The following is an 18,108-nucleotide window of genomic DNA, read 5'->3' as shown; positions in this document are numbered from 1 at the left end:
GTCATCTTTGTAGATAAGTTTGCAGTGTTTGTTGGTCTCTCTTGTCTTAAAGTATACCTTTCAGTTTTTCCTTTAAGGCTGGTTTTTTATTTGTGAAGTTTCTGAGCTGTTGTTTATCCATGAAGCTATGTATCCTTCCTTCAAACCTGAACATGAATGGGGCTGGGTGCAGTATTCTCGGTGAGGCATCCATCCATTTCATTCAGTCTTGTCACAATATCGCACCACTTTCTTCTGGCCTTGAGAGTTTCTTGTGACATGTCTGCTGTAAGTCTTAGGGATGTTCCTTTGAATGTGATTTTCCTTTTTGAACTTGCTGCTTTCAGTATTCTATCTCTATTGGTGGGATTTGTCATTGTAAGGAGGATGTGCCTTGGGGTATTTTTCTTCTGGTCTCTTTTAGCTGGTACCCTTTGGGCATGCAGGATTTGATTGCATGTAGTCTTTACCTCTGAGAGTATCTCTTTGATGATGTCTTTGACAGTTGATTCTTCCTGGGGATCTCCTACCTGGGCCTCTGGAACTCCAATGATTCTTATATTGTTTCTGATGAGTTTATCAAAGATATATATTTTCATTTGTTTGCATTCCTTGAGTAATTTTTCCATTGCCTGATCATTTGTCTTAAGTTTCATTTCCAATTTCTTCTGTTGTGTTGAATTTTTTTGCATATCATCTTCCACCGCATTGAATCTGTCCTCAGCAACTGTTAACCTGCTGGAGAGGTCATCCACTGAGTTTTTCAGTTGAGCTACCGTGTTTTTCAGATCTGTGATTTCATTTTGGAGTTTTCTGATTTCTGTCTTTGTGTTCTGTTCAGATCAATCTATGCTTTCTTTGAGTTCTACGAACATCTTCCATATTTATATTCTAAACTCCTTATCTCAGAGGTTAATCAGATGGTTGGAATTTTTTGGGTCATCTGAGCTATCGTCTTCATTCTTTGTGCATAGTGTTTACTTGCAAGGTTTCCCCATTGTCACCCTTGTAGTGTGATTTTTTTTCTGCGTGTTGTGGTGGGGTTCAATGGTTACAAAGAGTATGTGGCCTTGAAGTGAAGTGGAGTGGCCTCTTTTTCTGTGGCCTCTAGATGACAGTTTTTTTTGGGGGGTGTGCTTCCTAGGCCTCTGAGGAGAGCTTCAAGTATTCAGGAAAGACAGACAAGTAAATCAAAGTGTTACCTTCAAGTCCTCTGGGTTATCCAAGGCACAGCAGGAGGGTGGAGCCAGACAAGAACTCTCTGTAGGAGGCAGGATTGCTGGCAGAAATATCCAGTCTTAGGTGGCTGTAAACACCATGGCCCAAGATGGCTTCTGCGCCCTTCTGACACCCAGCAGAAACCAGCAGGAATCAGTGTGTGTATGTCCCGACCCACCTCTGAAGCAGGCAGGATCACAGGCAGGAACGCTGATGAAATCCAGTCTCAGGCAGCTGGAAATTGCATGGCCCAAGATGGCTTCTCGGAAATGAAAACTATTATGATGAGTGAAATGAGTCAGAGGAAGAGATAGACACAGAATAATCTCACTCATCTGTGGGATTTACAAAAATAAAAGACAGTATGGTAATAATATCCAGAGACATTAGCGATGAGGTTTGAAATGAACAGCCTATGATATAAAGCATACCATGAAGATTGATGTGTGCAGTTAGTTAAAAAAAATAGCAGCAACTATCATGACAATGGTAGTGAGTGAACGAAATAAAATGCATGTCTTGAAGTCAGGCAAGTGTGGGGGAGGAGTTATATGGGAGACATTGGTGTTGGGAAGGTTTCACTGGTAAACGGGAGTGTACTTTTCATAACTGAAACCAAACTACAATCATGTTGTGATCATTGTTCTTAAATAAAAATATTTAAAAAGTCAGCTAAAGGAAGTGATAAAATATAAATAAATATAGTTTCAAAATAGATAAAAATATCAAAATGCATATTAAAAGATGCTCATCACCTGTCATTGGAGATCTCTAGTCACATAGATAACAATGAGATATCATTTTACATTCACAGTAATTACTACAATATAAAGAGATAGAGAAATGGATGATTAAGATATGGAGAACGTATAATTCTCTTTCAATGCTAAAATAATTGGCATAATCATTTTGAAAATTATTTAAAATATTACATACAGACTTGATGAAAGAGGATATATTTTTCTTTTTCTAAACATATATGTCATAGATACAACATATATTTACATATCATTAATGTGATATGTTCATGTGATATGTTTATTAATGAGCTATGTTCAAGGTCAAATGTTGGAAATACCTCAAACTTCTGTCTATTGATGAATGGTGAATAAAACATTGAGACATTCATTGCACAGAACATTATACAAAAATTAAAAGTAAAGAGACATTGAAATGAAATATATATAAACCTCAAGAACACTATGCTACATTAAAATATGTCAATTACAAAGAAGTGCATGATCCACTTACATAAAATGTCCAGAGAGCATGATTCTTTGAAGCAGAAAGTTGATGAATGGCTTCCAGGGAATACTGGATGAAAAAAGCTACTATTGGAAGTGTGGTTTGATGTTTTTCTCCCAAGTGATAAAATCTTCCAGAATTAGATTATAAGGATGATTGCACAACACCATAAATACACTATAAAAATTAACCTATTTCTAAATAAATAAGGTTTATAGTATCTAAATAATTCTAATTAAAGTTGATTTTAAAAATTATGCTTTATTTATAAATCTCCAAGGACTGCTGACTAGTGTGATGGCTACAACTGATAAACTTATATTACATAATTAAAATTTTCTCAGAGATTAATATATAAATCTACACACACACACCCCACTCTGTAACTATGAACCAAACTGATATAAACACATATATGAGATCCTGGGTCTTAGAGGGGGATCCTTTGAAATGCACCAGTTCACCAAAAAAATCATATTATGTATTTTTAAGTATATTATATTTTTAAGAATATTATGGGTGTATAGTGTCTCTATTGATATGTATCTAAAGGAAAGAATTTCCTGTTTACAGAAAATTTCTCCTCTTCTTTCATATAAGATTCAGGCTGTAGTTTCACCTGGGCATAGTAAAATGTTTTCATATTCAAATCCATTATTTATGCTTAATTGCATTCAGTAAGTATTCATTGTGTACCTTTGAACTTTAGCAGAGCCTAAAATTCATAAACACAGAAAATAATAAAGATAATTTTTTAATCCTAGGTCTTACAAAGTATGGTAATAAAAGAAGCAAACTGTACATAAGTAAAAATTAATTAAAATTTTAATGTAGTAAGAGAAATCAGGATTTGGAGTTTTATTTTTTATTTTATTTTATTTTATTTTTTGGTTTTTGGGCCACACCCATTGACGCTCAGGGATTACTCCTGACCATGTGCTCAGAAATCGCTCCTGGCTTGGGAGGACCATATGGGACTCCAGGGGGTCGAACCTTGGTCCGTCCTAGGCTAGCACTTGCAAGGCAGACACCTTACCTCTAGTGCCACTGTTCTGGCAGAATTTGGAGTTGTTACAACTATTTATTACTTAGAATTCTTTGAGGAGGTTTTTATTTGAAAAGTATTTATGACTATGAGTATCAGTTTGAGGATAAATATGTAAAGAAGAGGCTAATGAAAAAGGAGTATAGAAGTTCAAAGATCACAAATTGGGAATAGTTGTTGCAAAGAGTAATACAATGAAACTAATCACAGAACTATATGAAAAGGTGAAAAAGATCTGAATTCACTAAGAACAACTCCAACCTTGTGCTTTGAAATAACATCCCTAGGAATCTACCCTTACTCAACTCTAGAGTTGAAAACTCTTTAGTTTTCTCCAGTAATTGTCTCTCACTGAAACCACCTCTAGAGAATTGACCAAAGGCACTGATCTTACAAGCTTGCCCTTCGTCTTTCCCATCCAGATGAGAATCCTAATTATTACTACATCAGATATTTATCTCACCCCAAGTGAAGAAAAGGCTAGTGATTTATTCACCAAATACTGTAAGTTGATTGAAGAGATAAACAAATAAGAGCCTTGCCAATTGGAAAGTTGGATTCCAGTTCTGTAACATTCTGAGCCCACGAACTCATAGTTACCATAATGAAATGTCAGAGCAGCAGCTGACGCTAGAGGAAGGTCAAACAAGAACCACAATGGGAAAATATCTTAACTGTAAGCAGTTTAATGGGATTTGTGAGAAAAGGTTACATCCTTAGAAAAAATTTTATTGGAATAGGCCTTGTTACTTAGAGAAGTGAGCAATCTCATGAATATATGTAACTATCTCAAAAGTCTCTCAATCGTGCATTGATAACTATAGTTCGTATTTGGCTCCAAAAGCAAAAGATCAGTTCTGATACCCATGTGACAGTGTTACATGTGACCCATGTTAGTATTGTGATATGTGCTTAAATAGCAACATCTTAAAATGCAAGAAAATGTGTCTTAAGAGACATTAAATTAAAATTTGTTAATAAACTATTAGAAAAGTAGAATTTACTATGGCTACAGACATAATTTATCACTCATAAAACAATTAAAATTACATTGAAAACATTATTTAATTATAAAATATTTTGCAAAAATGATTGTAAATACAATTAAACTCCAAGAATTTACTTAACTCTACACTAACAGATATGCCAACATGTTTCTCTAATTTTCTGCTTTGTGATAGAAAAACATGATCATTAAAATATAATGATAAAGGACAGATAAATAGCACAGTGGGCAGGGCATTTGCCTTGCATTCAGCCTTATTGATTTGGATCCCAGTCATCCCATTTGCTAGGATGCCTGCCAGGAGTAAGCTTTGAGCACTGTTGGGTGTATATATATGTGTGTATATATATATGTATATATATGTATATATATATACACACATATATATACACCCAACAGTATATACTGTATATATATGTATATATACATATATATACATATATACATATATACCATGCATACAATAATTAACTTAGCATGATGGGAAATTCCTAGGTATAAATCTTTAAACAACTGTCACAGAACTACCATCGTGTCTTAAAAACACTCAACCCCTCACCTGTGTTGTAATACTTAGTGCAGTATCTTAAGTCTTTTTCTTCTTTCAATAGAAACTGGGGCAGAGTAAGTCCTTCTGCTACTTGTACAGGAGCTTCGTCTTGCCATTCAAAAATGAGGTCATTCATTGTATACCCAACTAGGAAAAACAAAACAAAATAAAAATAGCACAAGAAAACAGCTAAAAAATGAAATCATGAAGAACACATATAACCTTCATAAATTTGTAAACCAAATTTTATAAATTTCATCTCATTTATTGATCAATGGAGGACACAATCCTCACAAAAGTCCACAGATGTTGATTTCTCTGGACCATTGTTCAATGAATGCTGATGGTCAATAAGAAGCTTTGTATGGCTTAGAGAAACCTAATGAACATGTCTATACATTCTTTTCTGGAAGAGACAATTTGAGTAATTATACAACCATTCCTTAGGGTTCTGCTTTACCTGATTTCCTTTTTCTTCCCTGAAAGGATTGAGAACTCTATCAATAAAAGTAAAACTGAAACTTATTAGGAAATGATTGAAATTTTAACATCTGCATAGGGATACTGCCAAAACTGATTTTTTCTTTTAATCATGATCTATTTTAGTTTATAACATCTGTTTCTGTGTTTCATGCCCCCAAATGAGAAAGGTAATATTTAAGATATTTGCTTTACATATTTGAGTTATACTAGTGGTGCTTAGAGGCTATTTCTGGCTCAGAGTAATGATCAAACCCAGGTGTCCTGCATGTTAGACTTGTGCTCAGCCCATTGAACTATCTCTCCCATCCCCCAAAGTGATATATAAATATCTATTTATATATAATATATATAATTTTAAATTTATATACATTTAAAGCCTACTTCCTAAGATAGAGATGTTTAAATATCAATAACTTAAATGAATCAAATCATAAGTAAATTAAAGATAATCCTATGTAGATATAAAAATGTGGTTAGAGTGATAGTACAGTGGGTATACTTTGCCTTGCACTTACTCAGGTTCAATCCATACATCCCATATAATCCCCCACACCTGCCATTAGTAATTTCTGAGCACAGAAACAAGAGTAATCCTTGAGTACCGCTTGGTGTGTCCCCAAAACAAAAACAAACAAAAACAAAGTTCAAAAATGGGTTAAAGTAAGTTGGTCATTAAGGATGTAGGAAAAAAGAAATATTAAGATAGAAAGATGATTCCAATGAGAATTTCACCTCCTTTACACTTGAGAAAGCTTTACATCTGAAGTTCATTGTAAATCAATATACTGGATGCAAAAAAAATGCTTAAATTGCTGTATTTTTTATCTTCAAAATATCTTTTTTTTTGTTTTAGTTACACAGAAGCATACTGAGTATACACACACAATTTAAAAAATATAAAAATCAAAATGGAGGATAAGATAGAATTTGGAAATGGAAAATATATGAGAATTCTGAATTAAGCCTAAAGCATGTTTGGCTTGTTTTTCAACATTTTTAGTATAAATATGCTTATTTTGAGGATACTTTTCAGACATAGAATAATAGTACCTTTTCAAAAATTAGTTTATCCTTTAGTTTAAAAATAGGTAAAAGATTACAAAAGAAAAAATAAATGACTACCATTCAATACTGTATGAGTAATACATGAAAGAAAAATATATTCAAAGGGAGAATGTGGGCTAAGAATACATTTAAGTTCATGAGTTTAGAGATTTATTAATAAATTATAAATTCTCACTTAGTTGAAAACCAAACTAGAATCATTTTTGGCCCAGTTTTCTCAAATGTTTAAGATAGACATTGAAATGCTGAGGTTTGACCCAGCTTGCAAAAGTTTATGCTCCTTATCTAACAGCAGTAATTTTAAAAAATAGAAGGAAAAAATGTTCATACTTACTTAGCATATGATTTGCTAACTATTGCCAAGAGAAATATTGCTCAAGTGAATTTTATTGACCTGACAAGAAACACCTGCTATGTCAAAATGTACTGAAGGAAAACATTTTTATTTATAATTTATGCATTAATTAGAATAATCTTATAAACCAAGTTGTTTATTACTTGTGAATTCATTTAAGCTACAGAGCTGCCAAAGCAATCTCCTTAATAATTACATGTTCTCTAAACTCTCAAGGAGAACTAACATATAACTATTTTGTTTAATTTTATTTGAGATTTGAAACACACCTGACTGTACTCAGTAACCTGTACCACTTGGTGCTTGGGGTCATTTCTGGTGGTGTTTTGGAACATAAGGTGCTATGTAATATAGAATATAGAATATGTAATATATAATATAGATCTCCTGGAGGCGAAATTTCCAACCCAGAATATGAAGGATATTTCTGGTTATATAAACTTGAGAGACCATTTCAATTGTTTTTATGGAACTTGAGCTTTGCAGTATGTACACTATGTGTCTGCAATATATTTCTGAACAGATAACTATGACTTTATTAAGAAAATATGACCATTGAGATTTCCAGATTGGTGATGGACATGAAATGGAGGAGATGCATGTGAGGTGATCTAGGGGCTGGGTGGAGGTCTTGGTCTCCTTGGTGGTGATAAAGTGAGATGTCTGTGTTTACCAAAATCATAAATGTCAGCATTATTTTGAATATAATACTGTATAGTAAATTTTAGAGTGAAAAAATGTTGTATTATACAAAGGTAATAAGTGTCTGGAGAGATAAAAGCTGATTGAGTTATGATGCTCAGAAATGTTTAAAAAAAACACTATGTTGAAGAATAAAACAGCAACTAATACATTTTAGTAAAGTAAAGGACTAGAGAGATTGTACAGAAGGCAAGGTGCTGGCTTTGCACATAGCAATCCAGGTTTAATTCTAGCAGCATATATGTTTCCGCAAGCCCACCACCAGTGATTTGTGAGCACAGAGCCTGGAATAAGCCATGAGCATGAGTGAGTGGGGTCCAAAAAGCAAAAGAAATTATATTGAAAATATTTTCAGATTTATTAACACTTAAGCAATATTTAAAGTAAAAGGGCATAACAACAAATTTAGAAATTTTAGTCTATATTTACCTAGAAATTTTAGTTTATATTCAACAAGATATGCCAATAAGGACATTAGTATATGTCCTGAATATTAAAGTAAAAATATAGTCTAAAGTATAAATAGTGCTTTTAGTAAGTTACTTTTATGAATTCTAATATTGTCTTACAGAAAACAGATTTCAAAATAATCCTTAGTGATAATCCTTAAATAATTTTTTATTGATTGATAGAAAAAGTCATGTATTTTTCAGTAATTAGCAATCCAAGGAAATATCTCTAGCACATTGTTTATGGAGTTTTTTTCCTCAGTTCTGCCTTTTAGAGTATTTTATTAGAATTTGTGTTTTAATTCTTAAGATTAACTGGGAGAGAAAGGAATCTTCAAACTGCAATGTGTTTAATTTAACAAGAGGATAATCAGTTGGCATAAAAGCAAAATATTTTGAATTTAATATAATGGATGGATTGGGCAATCAGAGAATGAATACAAAGACTGAATTTAGAGGTAATGCTCTCTATGCTTTCTTCCTTTTAAAATTGGTATGTGATGTTTTACAGCTGTCTTTAAGGCCAGAGGGATCTTAGACTGATGTTATACTAATAACATAGTACCCTACTCTGAGTCTGTTGAATTAGGCCAATTTTTAATTCTAATGAGACTTCTATAAGAGATGAAATTAACAGAGGTCTTTCCATGTCAATAATAATATCAATGTAAAGTTATTGAGTAAATTTCACTTCTAGAAAACAAGTTAGGATACCATAATCACAATTTATACATATTTGGAAACTATCCATTTTTAGAATGTTGACTACTGTAGTGAGAACATAATTTAAAGGTGTTGCCTCTATATATTTCACAGTTGTATGACTTTGGGAAAATGGACCTTGATTCTTTGCTAATTTTTGAAGGAAAAAATTACATCATTAAATTATGATTAGAAAATATGTGTAATGGATACAAAGCAATGACATTTTCTTTATGCAAGATTTGTGACTATATTATGTTTTTATTTTATTGTCATATGCTTAGAACCACTGACATCAAAAGTTATCAAAAGAATTTGGATATATTAGGAGAGAATGAACTTTGTGTTAAGTAAGATAAACTATGTAATGTTATGAGGGAACTAATCTTATAGATAGCTAGTGATGAATATTATTTTCTTTCTGGAAAACTTACTTTCCTAATCAGCACTGTAACTGTAGAAGTAATAAATATTCCAAAAATTATAAATCTCTGAGTAGTTATGCAAAATACATAGTACTATTTTGAGTAGTATTCGTGTAGATTTTTATTTAAAATGAGGTGCTCAACAGAAAGATTGTTAGAAAATCATTGTCAAAAGTCATCACTCAATACTATTTCTTATTTGCTTTATTTGTTTGCTTTTTGGACCACAATCAGCGATCCTCAAACTATTTTTTGCCTTAGCTAATTTGACAAAAAAAGTTCCCAGACTAATCTGTTTGAGTTTTATCTGATATGATCTGAAAATAAACCTGGAAAATTAAATAGTAAAGTCTGCTATGTTTAGATATTTTTTTCAAAACCTCTATTAAAGCCATAACTTGAACATTTCCTTAAAAATTTTTTAATGTACTCTGAAAATCTTTTTTCTTCAATTTAGGGATTTAGCCTGAACTTTTCACTAAATTTTGTCTCTGTGAGACCCTTTGTAGATGTAAGTTATTCTTCATGCTTTTAATAAACTACAGAGCGCTATTTTGTTTCTAAGGAAATCTATTATTTAGTATTCTATCAAGATTAAAAATATTCTTTATTTATTAAAATTTTGCACAATTTTTTAAACTTGTAATAAATTAAAAACTGAACATTACATTTATACTTGCTTCCTTACCTTTTTGTTATTTTTTGACTTTTGGACCACTGAGTAGTGTCCAGGGCTTAATCCTAGCTCAGTGCTCAGGGATCACTCCTGGGAATGCTCCAGGAACTATGTGTAGTGGGGGTAAGGGTTTAAACCAGGATTAGTTTCATGCAAAGGAAGCATCTAATTTACTGTAATATCTCTCTGTCCTACAATTTAGCTGTTTCCTTACCCTTATTCCTCTTGTTTCCAGACATTAACTCTCACTATAAATTCCTCTGAGACATATTCTCAATGTATTCATAATATAGTTGTTTCTATCCTGTAAAGATTAGCAAAATAGCTATTTAAGAGGCAAAAAAAAAAGATGTATTTATAAGTAGAAATGTCAATGAATATTTGTCTTTTGAAAAGATCACTTCATATTTTACTCCACAGTGAAGTTTTTAAAAAGGATATTGAAGTGAGTTTTGAATTTAGTAAAATAACACAATCTCATTCTGAGAAGGAATGAGTGATCACTTTAATATACAGCTTATCTAGAAACAACTACACACAAATTGGGGTGTGAATTATGTATTATTTAAAAATGAAAACACTTAGGGAATAGCAAAGCATCACTACAGAAATCTTCCTGAGGCATATATCATAATATTTGTATCAACATTTTACTTGGTTTCTACTGCTGAGAATTTTGGAGATGCAAATCAGGCTAGTAATTGACCTGATTTTTTTTTTAAATAAGTGAAAATGAAGATTAGAAAGAGAAAAATAGAGGGAATTAATTATTTCTTCACACCCAGATGTTATCATTGACAATAGTCATTACAGTACTCTTTATGATACTGAATGGAGAATGTTTTCAATGGTAGATTAAACTTTTGGCTTTAACGGGGAAAAACTTAAAAACAAAAACAAAACAAAACAAAACAAAAAAATCCACTATGTAGACTATGGGGTAAGTCTATAGATTTGCTAGGAAAATCTAAACATGAAACACAGAACAATATCATGTTATTTATTTTGACCTGCTTGAAGTCTCTGTGCTGGGCATTTGGCTTTTTTTAAGGTTAATCTATGTGTTAATCTATGTGTTAATCTATGGTTAAACTTTTTGATTTATACTTGTCATTTAGCTTAGATTTTAAATTGCAGCAGAATGAATCACATTTGAAATCACAGATAACAAATGTTTATTTGTGGCATTTTAAACAATGAAATTGTATTTATAATAATATATAAGTATTGAAAAACTTGATATGCTAATATTTTACAATATAGTTTTATATAAATCTATATTTCATGAATAAATCATATCAATTTTTTTCTTGTTAAATACCTTCTAAGAAATGTACTACTAATAAGTGTGCCAAAAGTTCTACTGTCTTGTTGTTTTCCACTTTCCTTTTTCCTATCTTGTTTAAATTCATAATACTCTTTTTTGTTTCCCCTCCTTTGGCCTATTTTCACTAATATGTTTAGAAATCTCCATACACTATTTCTAATCTTATTATGTCTGTATATTTTTCAACATCTTTCCCAATTCAAGTTCCATCCTCTCATGCCTCATAATCTAAACTAGAGAATATTTATACAAGAACATGATTGATTCAAATTAAATTGAAGTGTGTTATTGCAAGGCTTTATCCAAGAATTAGGGCTTCCAGTTCTTTTTCTATTCTTTAAAAATAAAGCAGTGTACAGGGTTTACTCTTGACTTTCTAGTCAGGGGTCATGCCTACAGGTGCTTAGATCAAAGCTGGGTCACTGAGCCTAAGAATTCCTCTGCTATCGCTAGCTCTTGTTATGAAAATGAAGCAGGCAACTTTATATCCTCAAGATTGGGAGACATGGTTTGTACTCAATTCTTATGCAAATCATTGAAAAAAAACTCAAAATGCTCCTCGTTTCCCCCATTGTTATCTCGATTCTTTAAACTTATTCATTTATGACGAAATAAGCAATCTATATGGATTTCTTTTCTTTTTCATTTTTAGATAAAGCATCAACCTGAAGTTCTTTATCTAAATAAGATCACTTAGATGCAATTGATGTTTTCTATTATTCTCAATCAATAAAGAGACCACAATTTTTATCTCTTCGTTCTGTAATTTTTCTCATATGGGACCTAATATTATTTTGGCAACTTTTTCCAGAAGTGTACCAGTTGTTGTTTAATTCTTTTAGAAAGCTCTGTCGTTTCTGTGTTTATTTTAATCACATTTAGCACTATTTAATACATAGTATTCTTATTTTCTTTATGCAAATTGTCCTTGATTTATTCTTTAAAGTCATTTTGTATGTGATTTTGAGTTCCAAATATATAATGTCATAGAAATATATAATTTATACTCCCATATATCAAACTATAATAATTATGCTACATATCATTGATCATTTTAGTCAATATTCTGTTGGCTATGATCCCGATTCTTGGGATGTTCTTATAGATGTTCTCTTTATGGGATACTCCACTTTTTCTGTAAATGTTCCTACAGACATAACATTAACAAAACTCTGATGTTACTCTTTCTTTGAAAATTCCTTACATGTCTGATTCAAATATTCATACCTGTACTTTCCAGAAAATTATTGATTTATTTTTAACTTTATAGTTCTGCTATTTTTGCTTTTATTAGAAATTATTAAAATTTCTTATAATTAAGATTATAAATTTTTTATAATTAAGATAGCTTTTGACTTATAGTATGATCCTGATTGTGCCCCATAATTTTTCCTGTCATCTGTTTTGTGATATTAAATTTATTTTCTTGAATTTTTAGACATTTTTCAAGTAAGCATTTATTTATCTTTTTAGTCTTTAGTTAATATGATATGCTGTGTCTTAGTATTCACAAATATCTTGAAAACTTCTTGATTTTTCTATGTAAAATAAACCTTTTGGCACATACGTTAATTAGTATAACACTGATGACTGATGACACTGTTTTATTATATATTATATATACTATACATATGTATATATACATATACTATGTTTTGCTTAATTTTTTCCTTCATTAAATTCCACTTCCACTTGACATATTAATATTTTTAGTTCTGAGGCCCGAGCAATATCGCCAGAGAGATAGTACAGCGAGTATGAAGTTTGCCTTATACTCAGCTGAACCTGATTTAGTCTTCAGCATCCCCTGTATTTCCCCCTACAAGTTCTCCAGGAGTGATTTCCTGAGTGCAGAGCAAGCAGTAATCTGTGAGCACAGCTGTGGCTCTCTTACATCCAAAAAAGTAAAATAAACAATGTGCTTGGTTTGGTTTCAAAGTAATTTCTCACAATTTTTATTTCTGATTGTATCCCTAGCTAATACTTAATTCGGTTTTCTCATTAATTCCAATCATAAATCTTCCTCCCTCGATTCTTCCTGCCTGCTTCATTTTTGACAATTTATTTCTCCTTTATCAGTCTCAGTTTGAAATCTACATCATGAATGCATGGATAGTGGGTCATTGTTAATTTAGAGAAAATGGACTTTACCAAAGTATTTATTAATTCTTTTAGGGGCCAGAGCAATAGCACAGCAGTAGGGCATTTAATGCCTTGCACGTGACTGACCCAGGACAGACCTCAGTGCGATCCTTGGCGTCCCATCTGGTCCCCAAGCCAGAACTGATTTCTGAGCACATAGCCAGGAGTAACCTCTGAGCATTACCGGGGGTGGCCCCAAACAAACAAACAAACAAATAAAATTTCTTTTATTTGGAGGGAGTATCCCAAATAATGATCAGTTAATCCCTAATGCTAAGCCTCACTGTGTAGGCCAGTGGATTTGATGTTGGCTGACCCAACTATGCTGGGAGTCCCTGGGGCTACAACTAGAGCCAACAAACTAGAAATCAGGGCTTACTGGGCAGGTCAGCACATCGTGCACACTAGGCATACATCCCAGTCCTTTGAGTTATCATTCCAGTGGTGCTTAGGGATTACTTCTGGCTCCGCACTCAGGAATAACTTCTTGCAGTTCTCAAGGCACTATAAGGTAAGCTAAACCCGTTTGGTTACATGCAAGGCAAAAACCCTACCTGCTGTGCTGTGGCTCCCACCCTAGTAGTTATTCACTCTTAGTAAATTCTTCCTCTAGTCAGTTTCTCTTTAACTTTTAATAATGCTTATCATATTTCATGAAATAAGACTTTTTACAGAAATAATAAATCCTAAGAGTCCTTCAAAATAGGGGCTTCTAGGCTTTACTTCTCGTGATTGAACATATATACGTAAATATATATAACCATATATCCATATATGTGAAACATATTAAGACTTGGATAATCGTTTTTGATTGATACTTAAATGTAGGAATTTCCCCAGGTCATTCACAGTAAGTAAACCCTGAGCACAGTGTGCCCCTCCCCAAACAAAACAGTAAGTAAAATAAATTTTTTGATTCTGGTTTCAAAGTGATTTCTCCCAATTTTTATTTCTGATTGTATCCATATCATATCATACATATCATACTTGTTACTGTTTCCTCAGGAATTCCAATTATAAATTCTCTTCCATAGAGTATTCCTGCCTGTTTCATTTTTATAAAGCATTTGACAATGCTTAGGACCACTAAGCATAAATAACTGAAAAACTATTTAATTTAAGAAAACTGAATTATCACAAGTAATTAAGACTTTTGCATTCACATTGTTATTAAAAAAATTATTTACGTAGTTTGTCTTCCATGCTTCCAATGCAATATAGTTTTCTTGCTTACAATCAGAATTCACTGAGGAGAGAAAAATAACTTGTTTTCTTGAAAGCTGAATTATTTTAGACTCAATTTAGGCCATTATTTTTTAAGATGGGTAATTGTTATAAAATAGTATAAGAAATATGTCTTGTAGAATTTGACTTCAGCAGCTTCTACTTGGACAGTTTTTCCTTATAATTGTCTGAAAGCTTTAATAAATAATATCACTATTGTGAACTAAATTAATGTCAAATTGCAAAGTAAGGTAGTTTAATAACTGAAATATGAAAGGACCTTTATGGCCACTACCACTAGAGCCAATGTTCTGGCAGTCCTAAAAAACAAAAACAAAAACAAAAACAAAAAAGAATTCAGGGAAAAGAAAAGAGAGCAGGAGATTATTTTCCCATGTTGGACTTTTAATGGTCTTGAAAATGTCCTGATCAAGACAGAAACAAAAGTTCTTTCATGTTACTGCCGTGTCTGCAGAAAAGTCTGTGTAAGCATTCCCTTGGTCAAAAAAGAGGCCTTGTGACCCAGGGACTTTCAGATACTGTGTTTTTTTCATCTTTCTTAAATAACCAGTATCCTAAATAGAAGAGAAATTTTTCCTACTCTTCCGACTATCTCATCATACTCTATTTTTTTTAATTCTTTGGAATATAGTTTGGACCTCACTATATTCATCGGGCTTATCTTTGTCACTAGTAATAATAGATCTTTTATTTCAATCACTTTTAAAATAAAACATATTTTCATAGCTTTTGATACTATCCCACCCATCTCTTTGAGAACTTGTCTCTTTCAGATAAAATAAGATTGATTTTAATTTATCAGTGTACCTCCCTTGACTAGAAATTTCTGCCAACAATGTCTAAATGTAGGCTTTTCTAACTGAAATGACCTTCTTTAAGTGGTTTTATTTTTTTCACTAGATTTTCTCTTTCAGAAATTGCATCTTATAGTCTCTGAAACTCTTTATGAAATATGTCAGAGTGAATTTCCAGTTCTTATTCTTCCCTTTGGCTTTTGGATTACATTGCCCAAACCTCAGGGGTATTAAAATTGGATTTATCAACAATTCCCAGACCCTTCACATACACTTTTATTAAAGCACATTCTGCCACTCCCCAAATATTTCACTCTAGCTGAAGGATTATTTTGGCTAAAGGCACTTGAAAAGGAACTACAAATGCAAGAAGGTGCTCTAATCTCTCTTCACTTCCTGAAAACAGGAGATTAAAAACTCCCATGTGAAACATGTACTCTATGTACCGGGGGAAAAATAAGTAGCGTTCTTCAACAGAATCAAAGCTTGGAGAATTCTGCACAAACAGACCTCATTAAAACTTTTTTAAATCTTTTCTTCATTTCCTTACACAGCCTACTTTTCCGGAGTTTCCTGTCCTTGTCCAAATGAGTGTAAAATAAATCCCAATTTGCCACTTCTTTCAGCCTTCATTTTCTAAGGGGATGACCCTCTGCATTACAGACCACTTGCTTTTCTCCTGTTAAAATATTTTAATTTTCAAAATAAGATGGAAAGATGAAGAAGCTGAAAATAAAAGTTTTTCTCTCCTTAGAACCTTACCTTCTTGGGGGGTGGAGGATGGACAATATTTTTATTCTTTTTAAAACATATATTACTTCATTTAAAGACCATATATTAAATAGTTGCTCATAATATATTTATTTACAGGTAAGTGGCAATGAAATTGTTTTAAAAAGAGAGAAAGAAAAAAAGAAAAGATGAATAAAGAGTACAGTAATACGAAAATTTGTAAAAAATTATTGTATAATGCAAGGGGTTCATTAAGTCATTGTTAGAAGATTTACTAAACTCTGTTGCTAATTGCCTTTCTGTGACTTATTTTGTTTTTGAACACTAGGTGGCTCAGAATCTACAATGATGTCTACATTAGGTGTGTTCCTACTGGGATGACTACTGCGATGACAGTATTGAACAATTTGGAGTTGTCACATGGCCGTAATTCCAAGCTTTATGGCTGACATTGAGATTTCTGGAGATATGGCTTTGGTTGCCAGGCCTTCCAGGAGTATGAAAAAGTGTGGGGAGGTACTGCCTGGTTTCTTAAACTATGGCTCATCATATGGAGGTGTGTAACTGAGTGTAGTGAGTCACAAAAAAAGTTATAAAAGTATTATAGGTACCCAAAAGATTGTACAATGGATAGGACATTTGCTATACATATGTCCAATATGCATTTAAGCCTTGAAACCCCATACGCTTTCTATGACTTGTTAGGAGTAAACCCCAGAAAAATCTAGGTGTGGCCCCAAATCAGCAACAAAAATAGTTTAAAAACAAACTTCTTTATGGTTTATTATCAATAAATATTTGATTTGTGTATCTATTTCTATACCAGTCTACCTGGTTCATGTGAAAATTGGAGAGACCCTGAGTGAAAAATATTTAGAGACCATGCTTTCATAGCAATCAACCCCTGCTAAGATGCACCACATTTCCTTTAATTTCTACTTGAATTCAAATTAATTGCAATATTATGAAAATGTTTTAGCTACTTTTGTTTGTCTGGCATAATATTGGCCAAGTCATTTATTTTGCCCTAAAATATTTTCACGTCTGATAGTTTTTATTGAGTGATTTCAATATAATCAGTGTTTGTTATAACAGCTTTGCAAATCTTCATCTCGCTACCCCCCACTTTGTAATAAAAATGAAAGGTAGGAGTCAATATAGTTTTACTTTCAAAGTATTCTATTTTCCAAACAAAAGATAATGTTTTAATAGTACCATTCCAACTTAGCAGTAAGAGAATAGCTTATTAATACCTAGAAATAAATATTCTAGGACCTGAAAGATAGAGTATGAGTTAAGATGCTTGTCTTGCCAGTATCTGACCTGAGTTCAGTTCCTAGCACTACCAGCAGTGATCCAGAGAGAAGTAAGGTGCAGGTGTGAATCAAATTCACTCCTTTTCCCCCCAAAATTTTAAAACAAACCACAAACCCATTCTAAATGCATTCTAAAAGTTAAATTAAATTATATTTAATGCAGTATTATACTACATTATGACCTACTTTCATATGAAAGAAATGTATTTGTTGTAAAGAATTTTAATGAGATTATTATGTCAAAACTATGTCTTACTTTTTGTTAAAGTAAGGTGAATTTTGATTTTAGAATAAAGTGAGAATAAATATAAATCATGTATACAAAATATCATACATAAAACAGTTTTGAATGGTTCTATTGTCTATAAATTTGAAAGAAACTTTTAATGATCTTTTAGGTAATTTGAACTTAGTGGTTACTATTTTTTAAATATATTGTATGGATTCCTAGGATGGATCTTTAAATCATTGTTATAGTCAAGGTGACATGTTTACAATATTTTTAGTAATTCAAGTTTTGATGTACAGTTGTCATGCTATACATTAAATTGTCCAAAACCATCCATCAATGCTCTTACATTATGTCTTGTCTGTCTCTTCCTTCCCTTGCCATCTTCTCCCCATTATTTAAATTTTTCCCCAAGATTGCAAA

General features: G+C 32.2%; 1 protein-coding gene and 1 pseudogene across 1 annotated transcript in view; one reads left to right on the top strand and one right to left on the bottom strand.

Moving 5' to 3' along the window:
• LOC126005982 (prefoldin subunit 3-like) overlaps positions 1 to 18,108 on the top strand; it is a 1,144,584-nt pseudogene that overhangs the window by 345,198 nt on the left and 781,278 nt on the right.
• GLRA3 (glycine receptor alpha 3) overlaps positions 1 to 18,108 on the bottom strand; it is a 559,340-nt gene that overhangs the window by 52,163 nt on the left and 489,069 nt on the right. The window contains exon 5 of the mRNA XM_049771299.1: positions 5,053 to 5,190. Within this exon, the coding sequence (XP_049627256.1) occupies positions 5,053 to 5,190 (138 nt within the window). The remainder of the gene's footprint in view (positions 1 to 5,052; positions 5,191 to 18,108) is intronic.

Source organism: Suncus etruscus, chromosome 4, assembly GCF_024139225.1.
Source record: "Suncus etruscus isolate mSunEtr1 chromosome 4, mSunEtr1.pri.cur, whole genome shotgun sequence".
In the NCBI taxonomy this organism is placed as follows: domain Eukaryota; kingdom Metazoa; phylum Chordata; class Mammalia; order Eulipotyphla; family Soricidae; genus Suncus; species Suncus etruscus.
Note: the sequence above shows the minus strand (reverse complement) of the source record. Positions and strands in the feature narration are given on the sequence as shown.